The sequence below is a fragment of the Hoplias malabaricus genome, chromosome 17 (genome assembly GCF_029633855.1).
Source record: "Hoplias malabaricus isolate fHopMal1 chromosome 17, fHopMal1.hap1, whole genome shotgun sequence".
Lineage (NCBI taxonomy): Eukaryota > Metazoa > Chordata > Actinopteri > Characiformes > Erythrinidae > Hoplias > Hoplias malabaricus.
In genome coordinates, this window is record NC_089816.1 from 4,167,198 (window position 1) to 4,181,241 (window position 14,044).

General features: G+C 39.6%; 1 protein-coding gene across 1 annotated transcript; it reads left to right on the plus strand.

Annotated features, from left to right (window-relative positions):
* The first annotated feature begins 240 nt into the window (after window positions 1-240).
* On the plus strand, window positions 241-13,519 carry sash3 (SAM and SH3 domain containing 3). The gene is made up of 8 exons (XM_066649547.1): window positions 241-442; window positions 3,293-3,385; window positions 6,114-6,248; window positions 9,759-9,906; window positions 10,139-10,281; window positions 10,361-10,573; window positions 11,638-11,782; window positions 12,517-13,519. Exons 1-8 carry the CDS (start codon window positions 380-382, stop codon window positions 12,732-12,734), a joined length of 1,158 nt encoding a protein of 385 aa, XP_066505644.1. The 5' UTR covers window positions 241-379; the 3' UTR covers window positions 12,735-13,519.
* The last annotated feature ends 525 nt before the right edge of the window (window positions 13,520-14,044 follow it).

The window sequence follows — 14,044 nt, forward strand, 5'->3', positions numbered from 1 at the left end:
CTGACAAACAGCAAGTCGTGGTGTGACTGATGGTGTCACTGCTGTTGAAGAAACTGTACGAGGCATGCTTTGTTAAAGTGCTGTTAGATACATTTTGTTTTTACACAGGTATAAACCACCAAATCCAACCCAAGAAAAAAAGAAGTTCCTGTCTGATCATATGACTTCCTCTCACTCACAGCTCTCCACTGCAGCAGCAGAGAGAAAGAAGTTTTTTTCTCTCTTTCTTCCTCCTCTGGGTGCTATTGTGTGTGTGTGGGGGCCGCTCTGACAGTAAGAGTGACAGGCGTCAGGGCGAGCTGAGAAAAAGTTTATCAGAGACGCCTTTAATAGTTGTATTTCTTCAGTAAAAAATAAATATCGCCTTCATTTGAGCACTATGTTACGACGGAAACCCTCCAATGCCTCAGAAAAGGAGCAGGGCCAGGTGCAGAAGAAGAAGGTGAGACTTTGTGATACTTTGCTACATGTTTAGTCCATTGTGTGTGTGTGTGTGTTTGTGCCCTTGAGGGTGGGGGGTGGGTTTACAGTGAATGTGAAACTGGATCAAAGGTAAGGTCAAACATTGGCCCCAAGACTTTCATCAGATTTTCAAGAAAAAAAAAGTGTCCTTTGTTAAGTTTTTAGAAATTGGTAGACACTCTTATACACAACAACTGACATTTTTTGTCATGTTACAAATGTGGGCCGACATAAAGGAGTCCTGCTGAAGGATTCTTACTGGAACAGCATGTGGTCTTGCCCAAACTAAGTATCAAACCCTACTCTTTGTAAAAGGTACTGGTGTAGTTTTGAAATGCACACCCTCTGAAACCTATGAGGCAGTTAACAGCAATGTTACGGGTTCCTACTTAAGAGCCTGTCTTTTAAAACCTATGTAATGAACCAATTGTCGATTGTCTTGTATTGGGCCATTGTCTCAAAACACTAAAGTGAATCCTTCTTAGGTTTGCACCACTGTATCATTGTTCAGGTTGAGCTGCATGGCTGCTCAGTTTCCTGTAGAGACACAGACCATCGTCACACATCCTGAATTTATTCTTATCTCATAAGCCACAGAGTCAGGCCCTTTAGAGGCTCCGATGTGACATTTTTATATAAGTGCTTTTGAGCTGATATGCTCCAGGTCTCTTCGTTTAGCAGGGAATCATTTGCACCTCCTACGCCTTTGCAGCTCAAACCCTGTTTTCCACTCGATTGTCATCGTTTGTTCATCGCCCACAAGTTTCAGTATTTCTCCTCACAATGCCTATGTGTGCTCTACATTCTTCTGAAGCAACGAGCAGCCCTAAAGGCCAACCATCAACCTTTGAAGAGCACTCAAAGACAAGACAGAAAAGGGCTAAATATACAGGCAGAACGTATGGATTTAAGGCTCTGGTATTTTCACCAAAGCCGTTTTACCATCATTTACACCACAGTTTCTGTTTGTAAGAACTTTCTCAGGAAGACGATTTCTAAATGAGCTTTTTTCATGGTTCCCTCGGTTTTATGAGCAAACTTACTTGACTTCTCATCAGAGATCATTTGAGCTTTGAGTACATTGTGACTCACAAAAGTCCCATTGGAGAGTTATATTTGCCAGGTACAGGAGAGAGCTTACATTAAACTTACTTAACAAAATCAATTATATATTTATTCCATTGCAATATATGGTCCTTTTGAGTTATGCTGGGAAAGAACAATCTTATCAGAGACAGATAAGCAGTTATGTATATATCAGATTACTACAAATCTTACTAAACTAGGGCCGTTGGTTTGGTTCAGTCATAGTTACTGCATATTATAGGTTCTAAAACGGTCCCACTGTGTGATATTACTAACACGTTTAAGTGTACACAACCTTATCCTTTTCATAGGTGTATGTAATCTTTGATACATTCTTCCAACTGTGTAATGATTTGTACACATACCCAAAGCTGCTACATCCATTAAATTGACTGTTATATTAGAGTAACATTCTAAACAGGTATTTGCTATTGTTCTGGTTGAGGATTGTGTCGCTGGTAAAGAGGTTATAGCAGATTTCTCGGTAAACGTGTGGCTTTTCTTCTTAACTCCACCCATTATTCATGCCACAGTTTCTCAGTACAGGAAGTAAGTGCGACAGCTAACATTTGCAAACCAATCCCAGCTAAACATTGCACTGGCTCCATAGCAGATGACTGATTTCAACTAAATTTGTCATCTGTGTTCAAAGGACTACCCACAGTTTTGTTTGATCCTAGTCGTGAAGCCTATTGAGCTTGTGTACCAGTTGTATAGGATATAATTGTTTTTTTCTGATCTCATTTCTCAGGAACCATAGTTGTACTGTCCCTAATATAGATACGCATCTAGGAACACACCATAAAATACATCATCACAGATCGCATGACATCATATTCTGTTTGTGGCTGTGGATTTGCTCAGAAAGCTGTATGAAAGCATTGGTTAATTTTAGCCGTACGTTATATGTAATGTGGGGTAAAAATAAGTAGGGGATTTTGCGTGTAGGCATTTCATGTATTTCTGTTTTTTCAGTGTGATTTTTCATTTATTGTTTCTGTTTAAAAGTCACCAAATTCACACCCGCATTATGTGAAATGTCCTTATAGTGATTTACAGTCACTGCCCGCTGTTATGTGAGTGCTCACTCCCATGGTTGGGTTAAATGTGGAAGACACATTTCATTGTACATTGTTTCATTTCATTTTATTTAATTTTTATAACACAGCACCATTGTGAAGCACATGACAGGCTCACAGTGAGTTAGCCAGACTGAAGTACAGACTCCACACGTTAATTTAACACAGTGTTACAAGTAGGTCTCACACAGTAAACAATAATAAATATTTTCCTCTTATAATGTTTATTTCTTTATTTACTTACTTACTTACAGACTCACAAATCCTTGCTCTGTATGCACTGTAAATGCATAATAAATAAAGGTACATATTGAGATTGTAACGTTTGCTTTCCAACTCTCTTTCTGTTATTGGCATAAAGAAGTAATGCTCCTCGGATACTTTTTTCGTTATTAAGAAAAACATATTATATCGTGTTACTGTGCTCTGCCCACAGTTAATATTAGTTAATTGCCATCAAACTGACGATCCAAGCAACAGAGAATAAATTTGCCAATAGTTAATAATATTAGCTTTTATCCTAATTGTCACTTCTAGCATTTATTGTCACTCATTATTAATTTGTATGTAAACATGGTACAGAACAGCTCCTCAAAATCTTTTGATAGGACATAATGCCATCATATTTCTCTAAGAAGAGTGTGTGTGTGTGTTTGTGTCCACAGCTGACACTGCAGAGGTCCAGCAGTTTTAAAGACTTCATGAAGCCTAAGCCATCATCACCTGTGGTTAATTCTGAGTTCAATCTGGAAGAGCCGGTGAGTTTATATGTAATAGTGGTTCTATGTATTTTGACTCTTGTTCCAACCGTCGATAATGTAATAAGTCTGTTGCTTTGGGAAACAACACGTTAAATATATCGTAGCTAAAGCTCACTAATCACTGAATTATGTGCTCAAACATACACCGATTATATTCGAATTACCTCTTTATTCAGCAGTAATTCTCCATTTTTTTCAGCTTCACTTTACAAATAACTGCACCTTGGAGTTCTGCAGTTACAGAATGTAGTCCATCTGTAGTTCTGCATACTTTGTTAGAACACTTCCACCCTGTTTTTCTATGGTCACAACCACAGCACCACTGCAGGAGGTAGCATTTGGAACATGGATCATTGTCAGCACATGAGGTAGTGAAGCGATAGTGTGTTTTTGCATTGGTATAAGGGGAACAGATGCAGCAGTCTCACGGTCGATTTGAAACAGTGTGTCCACTCACTGGCCACTCTATTAGACGCACCTACCTTGTTTGTCCACCTTGTAGATCAGTGAAAGTAGATTCACTCTTAAAAATAAAGGTGATGCAAAAGTATTTGAGCAACGCCATAGAGGAACCATTTTTCTGTTCCACAAAGAACCATCTTTGCTCAAGATAGAGCATTGGATATTTTAAATTTAAAAGGTTCTTTATCTTCACATCTCTTAAAAAAACATGCTATTTGTGGAACCAACTGTGGTTCTTCTATGGCTTTACAAAAAGCACCCTTTGTAGCACTTTTATTTTTATTGCTATAGTAGCCATCTTCTGTTCCTTCATCAATGTTCACAAAACGGAAGAGACAGGAAGCTGCTGGTTGGATATTTTTTGGGTGGTTGGCTATTCTCAGTCAAAAAGTGACACTCAGGTTTTTTAAAACTCCAGTCGCACTGCTGTGTCTGATCCACTCATACCAGAAGAGTGTCACTGCAGTGTTGAGAATTGTCCACCAAACATGCATTGTGGTGGTCCTGCCAGGGTCCTGACCCTTGAATAACAACGTAAAACGGGCCTAAACATGTATACAAAGTAACTGGACTACAGTTTGTAACTGAAGAACTAGAAGATGCACCTTTTGGAGTAGAGCTGATAAAATGAACAATGATGTAGAAACAAGAAAGTCATTTTACTGTTTTGACTTTAATATATTTACTGTCTTGCCTTTAGTACTCTTTCACTGGAGGAAAAATATGCATATTTATGAAATACATTAAGTAAAGAAAAAGTACTATATTACAGTGTAACCAGTCTGCACACAGCTGAGGGATGAGACAGAAAAAAAGATGAGTTTGAGATTTAGCAGTGGCCTGTAAAACCACACAGGCTCTATTTAAAAAACAGCAGGATATCAGCTCTGTCTGAGGCAGCCAACCATAGAGCCTGAACAGTCTTCTGAAAACACACTCATCTAACATAAATGTAGGACATACTAAAAAATATAGAATCAAATGTTAATACAGGCACAGGGATGAATGATCATTACCACACACAGTTCAAGGGTTTTTACACCCTTGCACTAAAAGACTTAAGGAGACTTATGTAAATCTCAGTAAAGTCAAACACAATGCTTAAATTTGCTGTGATAACAACACTGTGAACTACAGATAGAAAATAACCCTATTCTCATCAACACTAAGAACCTTCTCAAATTTCATGCTGAAAAAAAAATTACTATTTTTATCTGCACAGAAGTGCCTTATGTCTCCTTATTTGTCTGATGCTGTTTGTCCTGAGAAATGCATTATCTGAAATATAAAATAACAATATTAAGGCACTGATATCTATTACTGTTGGTCATTTAAAAGTTAATAACTGTTCCCAGGAGAGGTGGGAACTTTTATGTTAGGCTGTGGTTTTTTAACTTGCTGTAAGTGAACCCAGTAACATTGGTCAGAGCAGCGGGTTCCTTCTGCAGAACCTGTTGCAAACTGTAGCTGCAACGACAGTGACTCACTGTGATAATCACACAGTATACACACTCTGATGCAGAAAAAAAAAACGTCAAACACAAGAAATACCCAACTCTCAGCACTGTAGCTAGTCTTAAATTCAGAGATAAGCTTAATATTGGTTTAATATTGTATGATATTGCATTAACAGCTCGTTAAAGTACTTTCCCCAAAAAAAAGTAAACAATTTAATGAGAGTAAGCTTGTTTTTTTATATATTTGTGGTCAGTTGAATTTCTCAGAAAGTCTTCCAGCATATATCAACACAGGAACTGACGTGTTACCACTTGATTCTTCTCCTTTTTGGATCATATTGGTTTTAAAGTGGCCCAATCTGAAAGCAGCACCAGCAACAACTTCAAATTCAGCACCTAAAATAGTGACGAAATATGAAGGAAGTAAGAAGTAGATTCCTTTACTCACTTACTACATGATTTGACGTAAAGATATTGTGATTTGGAAAAACGCAAATCCGTCAGCGGTGAAATGACATTCTTAATAACCTTATGTGACTTTAGAACATGGACAAAACACCTTAGATGTCTTTTTAAAGTGTATATTTGGTTTTGAATCTGTGACTAATTCCAGTTAATCTCCCTATATGCTATATGCTATATGCTATGTTATGTAGCATACATAACATACATTTCATTAATGGTTTGGTTAAGTTTACTTTTGGTTTCTAGGTTAAGATTAGGGCTAGGTTAAGTGAAAGGTTAAAGCAGTGATTTAATATCTATGATAAATTTTTCTAAAGTAGTGTTTGCTGAATTCCATGCAGCTTCCCGAGGGGGTGGTTCAAGAAGAATCTGGAAAAAACAGCGGGAAATTGGGAAAGAAGTGGCGGAACGTCATCACCAGAACTATGACCCGCAAAACATCTAAAATGGTGCAGAAAGCTTTGCAGGAGGAGGGGGTGAGTCCAAAGATCCACCAGCACATAACATGCAAATTGCTGAATAAATAATAGTATTCAAAAGGGGATTTTCACATTACCAGCCACCTATTTACATCCAGCCTGGGTGAGTAGGAGAGTGCAAAAGGAAACAAAAGCAAGGGCAGCCTAGATTAGCCACATAGCCATTGCATGACAAAGCATGTGTCATATAAGCATCACTGATATTTCAGTAATAGATAGGCAGTCATGTGTCCAAAACATACAAACTTATAATTAGAAGTCCATACATGTAATATAGTAATGCCCTGTATTTCAGTAAGGTCATTAAAAACTGACGTTTTATTTCATGCAACATTTCATGTGATCATGCCTAATAAAGGACATGAGGCTTTTCCTCGAAGCATAAAAAATGTATATAAAATATATATTCTGTTTTTACAGTGATTTAATTATAGTGTACTATATATTACAGTGATATTAAATGGCTGTCACTAGAAGTTTATCATTTAAAAGGAATTTGTTAATAATTAGAAATTATGACCCATCAGATTTATAAATTACATAGCTATTCTTGTTGTTTACAAGTAGACATGATCTTGTGAAGACGATTATTTCTGGTGTGAAGCAAATAATGTCTTACATAAATCATGTCTATTGAGTGAACATCTATAGTTAAAATTGCATTAACCTTACTTCGGAATTATCAAAAATAAACTTGGTTGACAACCACTGTAATGATGTCACACAGACATCAAGAAAATATGTTTATAAAATAAAATTATAAAAATAATAAAAATGAAACACGTGTCGACTGTTGGTTGACATCAGGGAAAGATATCTTCTCAGTATCTTTTCAACTGACCCTTGCCCACTGGGCTTGGACCGTTCATGAAAGTCATTTCCTCCTCTTCCCTGCTGGAATTTTTCTGTCTGTGCTCAGTGACTGTCAGTAATTCCATATATCTGATGTCCAATAGAACATAGGTGATCCACAAGCTACTATAGTGTAGTTAAAATTCACTATGTCCCATATGTATTCACTGCCACAGATGGGTTACATGCAAAGGTCAAATTTCATTATAATGTTGTACAATGATCATAAAGCAAGATTTCTCAAGAGGCTGTTTCTCAATATGTGTTCTTGTGTGTTCTTATGTCCTCATGCTCTTGCTTGATGTCATCTTCCACTGCTAAAGAATACAGGCCACAAGAATGATTAAAGTACCTGTACTTTACTATTTAATATAACACAGCATATTAATCTGAGATATTAAATGTAAGATAAACACTATGGTACAACTCTAGATCTAATAAGAAATATTGTTGATGTGGTTCGGGTTGAGGCAAGAACAAAGCCAGCTGAGAAAGAGCCCTGCCCCAGAAAAGAACTGCTATAGTGAGTGTTCTGTCCTTCACTAGAGCTTCTGTCAAGTCATATATCTTAAAGTGTCCTCTGATGGAGTATGAAGTTTGGAAATGTCTTTTGTTTTCAGTCAGCCATGAGATATTTTGAAAATGAGTAACGGTAATTAGAGGAGTAATGTTCCTCTCGTGACTTTATGCATGAAGGAGGGAACACAGGTTGTTTCCTGAGAGCAGGAATAGCATGATAAAGGAAAAAAGACAAATGAGAATTACAGTCTTCAAGTGATTGCTGTAAACAACATTTACCCAGTCCTATAAAAAGCAGATTTCAGATTCATAGTCATCACAGTGTAGTCTTATTATGCATATTGCCTGTTTTCAAGATAGTAATGAAATGTAACAGTGCTAACAAGTAATTAGCATAAAAAACTAACTGTAATTGCGTCAGACACAGTCCATGTTCTCAGCAGAGATGGTTTAATTGAGGTCAGCCACTTATTAAAGGAATCAATTTTCCCTAAACCAAGCGGACACTGACCTACATCAAAGTTCTAATTGAGAGACATTCAAACTCCACTGTAGACAAATCAGAATCTTTATTTCAGTTGGAGATAGGCTGCTCCATAACCGAAATGTATATAGTGTGCCCTCAACAATGTAGCACCTCATGTTCTCTACAAACATTAGCTAGCCCAGATAAGCTTTGTGTGAACTTTAGGGCTACAACAGTGTTCATGAGTTAATTTAATCTAAGTTCTGTGTTAAAGAGCGTTCATGAACAGGTTTATCAGGATGTGGTTCGATGAGAGGCTTTGAGAGGCTAATCCGCTAGCGGCACACTTTAGCCCTTTAGCCAAACTGTGCTACTGGCATGTAATTCTCATTTAACTATGCACATGTTGATTTAACACGGCCAAGTTAGCTAGTTCTTCACACACACATCTCTTTTACAAAAAAGGTTTTTTATGGAAAGATTTTAGCACATTTAAAAAGAGAATTGTTTCATCAGGACACAAGAATGATTCATGTGGCTAAGAATGTTTAGTTAAGACACAGAAAAGTTTGATGTGGCTTTATACATTACGTTTTTTAATTTGCTCTTGAATATAAGGCTTCAAAAAGACAAGTAATCCAAAAGTATCTGAAAATAATCTATATTTTTTGTATAGTGATGATATAGTTTACAGTTTTTATCATGTATTTACTAAAATATATAGCAATGCAATAAATGTAATTTTCCAATATACCATTTAAGGTGGAAAAAACATTTGAATATGAAGCTGAAACATTTTTGAATGTGTGGATTTAATGTATTCTCTTCTTCAAATGGAATAATGTCCCAATACATTAGCACATGCCTTCAAGCAATTGCAACAGCCAATCCAAACAGAAACCGAACACAAGAAAAAAAAGAAATTGGAACATGAAAAAACAAAATTAAAACCACAGTACATCACACACATATGCAGTAATGAAATGTTTTGGTCTCGTGCCTTTTGTGTTTTCTGTTCATGTTTGTTGTTTGTGCTCAGGAGCGTCACCTATCTCTAGCTGTTAAGGCCTAAAGGTGGTAGTCCAAAAACTGATTGTGTCTCCCCCTTGTGGACATTAGTGAGAAAATCAGGCCAGGATTAAAAACAGGATTAAACTGCTTTGTACTTTTAGATGATGTAATTATTTCAGCACAGCGTTTAAAGCATAAAATCTATTTAAAATAAATACAAATCAGGATTGTAGAGATTTTCTGATTTCTATTAAACATTAAAAAAAAAGCTTCACACATGAATTTTTTCTAAAATGTATATCTTTGATTTATTTGATTTTGAAATGAAATGTGTTTTTGGAGCCAAAATTATCTGTTTGCTCAGTAAAAGCATAAAATTGACTTAATAATACAGAAACTTTGATGTTAATCCTGAGTAATCCTAGCTTTGTGTTGGGTGTGGCTTTAAACAAATCTGAAGGTTTGACTCTAGAATTTGAAATCATTTTCTTTTATACACCTGCTGAGTGTCCAGAATTTTTAGATACTTGGTGTGAGTGAAGGTTACTTCATAAGAAAATACACTATGGCAAATTGTGCGTAGACACCCTTTATACTATGGGTTTAGCTACTAAACCTCCACTAAATCTGAAGGTCTGTGTTGGATGCCTTTCTTGCAGATTGAAAGTGGAGAGGACGGCTCCTCGTCCCCCATGTCCCCACTTGACAGCTGGACACCAGACCTGAGCGTCGGGAACCGCACATCTGTGTGCTCCAACAGCTCAGAGGACACCGTTCACACCCCTCTCTCCCGCCAGCTCTCTGGGTGTAAGTCTGTGTTCCCATTGACTTATACAAAACACTGGTGTACATGTTATAACACTCTAGCCCACACGTGGCTTTGATCATTGTGACTCCTGTTGCTCCAGATCATCCCAGTCAGATTCATGCTAATGTTCCCAAAGCCTGGCAAGGGACGTTTAGCAGTGGAAGTACTTTCCTTTGTCCGTTCCGAATTAAAGGCTGATGGCTGACTGTATTCACTGACTGTTTGGTGCAGGTGGAGACAGGCAGAGCCTGGACAGCGGTTTCAGTCAGAGGGACAGTATGGAGAGCACTTACACTGGACCTTTCTGCGGCAAATGCCTCGTCCACACCGACTTCACCCCCAGCCCTTACGACATCGACTCTCTGAAATTACAGGTCAGATTCTCTCTGTATAATGAAAGAGTGAATTTGGTACTTTCGTGTTAAGTAATTAATAGTGGCCTGTGCTCCGCAGAAAGGAGACATCATTCAGATCATTGAGAAACCACCCGCTGGCACATGGACCGGGAAACTTAATACCAAAGTGGGCTCCTTCAAGTTCATTTACGTTACCATTCTCCCAGAGGAGGACACACCACCAAAGAGGAAGAGGACCCATACCCAAGGACGTCGCAATAAACCCAAACCCAAAACAATGGAGGAGCTTCTAGACAGGATCGGACTCACTGTAAGATGTCTTTAAATTCGAATGTACCTTCTTATAATATCACCCATTGGGCTTTGATGGGCTTTATGTCATTTGGCAGACACTGTTAACCTAAAATCTTGATCTGTCACAGAGGTAGTCTAATGCAATATAAGAGTCATATTCACATCACAGTACACATTCATTCATTCATTATCTGTAACCGCTTATCCAGTTCAGGGTCGCGGTGAGTCCAGAGCCTACCTGGAATCATTGGGCGCAAGGCAGGAATACACCCGGGAATGGGCGCCAGTCCTTCACAGGGCAACACAGACACACACATATTCACACCTACGGACACTTTTTGAGTCGCCAATCCACCTACCAACGTGTGTTTTTGGACTTTGGGAGGAAACCGGAGTACCCGGAGGAAACCCACACAGACACATAGAGAACACACCACCCTCCTCACAGACAGTCACCCGGAGGAAACCCACGCAGACACAGAGAGAACACACCAAACTCCTCACAGACAGTCACCCGGAGGAAACCCACGCGGACACAGGGAGAACACACCACACTCCTCACAGACAGTCACCCGGAGGAAACCCACGCAGACACAGGAAGAACACACCACACTCCTCACAGACAGTCACCCGGAGGAAACCCACGTGGACACAGAGAGAACACAACAACTCCTCACAGACAGTCACCCGGAGGAAACCCACCCGGACACAGAGAGAACACAACAAATCCTCACAGTCACCCACCCAGAGCGGGAATCGAACCCACAACCTCCAGGTCCCTGGAGCTGTGTGACTGCGACACCTACCTGCTGCACCACCGTGCCGCCGACAGTACACATCACATTATGAAATATATACCTAGGAACACTGTTGAAACGATGAAAGATTAGTTTGGTTTTAAATACTGTGTTGAGAATTGTACATCACCCTCTTACAGTCAGTCAATGACTCTTTAGCTATAGAAAGGTATCTTATAAAATGGTGAATGAGTGCAGAGAAAATCTCTAATAAACCTAATAGACTCATAGATTCATACATTCATTATTCCAAACAGTTAAATGGGCTCTTTTGTGTGTCTAGGAGCTGGGAAATCTTCTCTCCATGCATGGTTTCCTGAGTCTGGAGGACTTTGGAGCACTAAAGGAGTCCCACCTGAATGAGTTGAACATCACAGATCCTGAACAACGTGCTAAAATACTGACAGCTGCAGAACTGCTTCATGACTGTAGGAACTTTTCCCTTTCTCTGTGTGTTTGGCTCCGTCTGACCTCCTCGGCTTTTATGGAGGAGCAAAGTTCAATAATCGAACTGTAGATGAACGCTATTTTTTTCAGGGAATTAGAGGGACTATGACTTGGGACAGTGGCATTAGTCTGAATAAAGATAAAGTTCGGTACAGAACTTCAGGGCTTAAGTGGATTGAATACCTCAGCAATAGCAGGAAGGAAATGCTGTACAGCTGCTAGCAAGTCAACGTGAGGGAGTCCACTGATAACGATGGATGCGTATTTCGCTCCTTCTTTTGAAGTGGATCATTATCTTAATTTGAATATTCCCACATTTCCCTCCTCTTGTTAAACACATGGCTGCGTGTTTAGACCAAATCCCAGCGATTGTGTTCACCCTCGTTTTTTGCTGCTAATTGGACGAGCCTCTGCTTGTTTACTGTTTATTAGACGTTAAGGATTCGATGAATGTACTGGTCCCCAGGAGCTGTTTCAGCAAACGTTTGTGGGGAAATTAAAGAAGAAGCAGTGAGCACTGGTCACTAGTGTTACACAACATCTAGTTCTTAATTATATGAATTTATGGAATATAAAAGACATCATTTATGAGTTTCAGGGAAGAGATATGTTCTAATAAATGGATCTTTAGAACACAATGATGATTGTGAGATTATTTTGTACTGTGTTCTGAGTCTACACACATTCTGAGTGTAATTCCCTTGTCTTTGAACAGCTGAGAGCGAGTTGGAGGAGGAAGAGGAGAGGGCTGATGAGAAGGCTGATATGCCACGGGACTCTGGCTGCTACGAGAGCACAGAGAACCTGACGAACGGACGTGAGGAACCCGAGACGGAGCCTGAGGCCGGGGCTAAAGGTGACGAGGAAACAGCCGAAGAGCTGGAAAAGGTTCAGGAACAGCTGCAGGAACTGACAGTGGACGAAGGTTCCTGAGAAACGCACAGAAGTCAGCGGTGGAGTACTCCACCAGCTACGTTTTTATGGGGGTTGCCTACATTCACATTAATGAAGGATTAAGAGCTCAGTGTGAGCTTGTAGTATACAACCTCCTAGGTCAGATCTTTGCTTCAGCTCCAATTTGAAGACTTCACCTCAGTGAACTGACTGAAATATTTACATGTGTTTGAAGCTGAAGGGAGGGATTTTAATGTACTCACTGAATGGACGTTACTCTGGTAATATGCTTCAGGTTTTAAGAGCTTTTCATATGAATTTCAGTGAAAAGTTAATGTACATTGCGCTTAAGTGTCTCAAAGTCAAGATCGATATTTTGACTGTCCTTCCTTTTACAGTTTAGCTATATTTCTTGGGTGAAGCATATCATCTCTCTACTACATCGACAATTTTATATTTTTAAATGTCATTTTAATGTACAAGAATGTACAAGATATTCATATTCAGGTTCCTATAGATATTTGACTTATTTACAAGAGAATACATTATGCCTTTTCTTTGAATACGTGGAAGTTGTTTGTTCCTCTAGCTGTCTTTGTTCTATGTATTGTTTAATCATCAAGTTGCATTGCCGTGTGTAAATATTTATGTAGTCGTTATGTATTTGTGTCCCCATCGGTACTTTCTGTTTTGAGTGTGTGGTCTTGTCTGAATAAATTCATTCATTTATTCATTATCTGTAACCGCTTATCCAGTTCAGGGTCGCGGTGGGTCCAGAGCCTACCTGGAATCATTGGGCGCAAGGCAGGGATACACCCTGGAGGGGGCGCCAGTCCTTCACAGGGCAACACAGACACACACACATTCACTCACACCTACAGACACTTTTGAGTCGCCAAGCCACCTACCTTTTTTTTGGACTGCGGGAGGAAACCGGAGCATCCGGAGGAAACCCACGCGGACACAGGGAGAACACACCACACTCCTCACAGACAGTCACCCGGAGGAAACCCACACAGACACAGGGAGAACACACCACACTCCTCACAGACAGTCACCCAGAGGAATCCCATGCAGACACAGGGAGAACACACCACACTCCTCACAGACAGTCACCCGGAGGAAACCCACGCAGACACAGGGAGAACACACCACACTCCTCACAGACAGTCACCCGGAGGAAACCCACGCAGACACAGGGAGAACACACCACACTCCTCACAGACAGTCACCCGGAGGAAACCCACGCAGACACAGGGAGAACACACCACACTCCTCACAGACAGTCACCCGGAGGAAACCCACGCAGACACAGGGAGAACACACCACACTCCTCACAGACAGTCACC

Bases quoted from the DNA above. Each gene is read 5' to 3' on its own strand.
- sash3 (XM_066649547.1), top strand. From the start codon at position 380: ATGTTACGACGGAAACCCTCCAATGCCTCAGAAAAGGAGCAGGGCCAG. The intron at 443-3,292 runs GTGAGACTTTGT...TTGTGTCCACAG, and splicing joins GCCAGGTGCAGAAGAAGAAG to CTGACACTGCAGAGGTCCAG. The intron at 10,282-10,360 runs GTCAGATTCTCT...TGTGCTCCGCAG, and splicing joins TCGACTCTCTGAAATTACAG to AAAGGAGACATCATTCAGAT.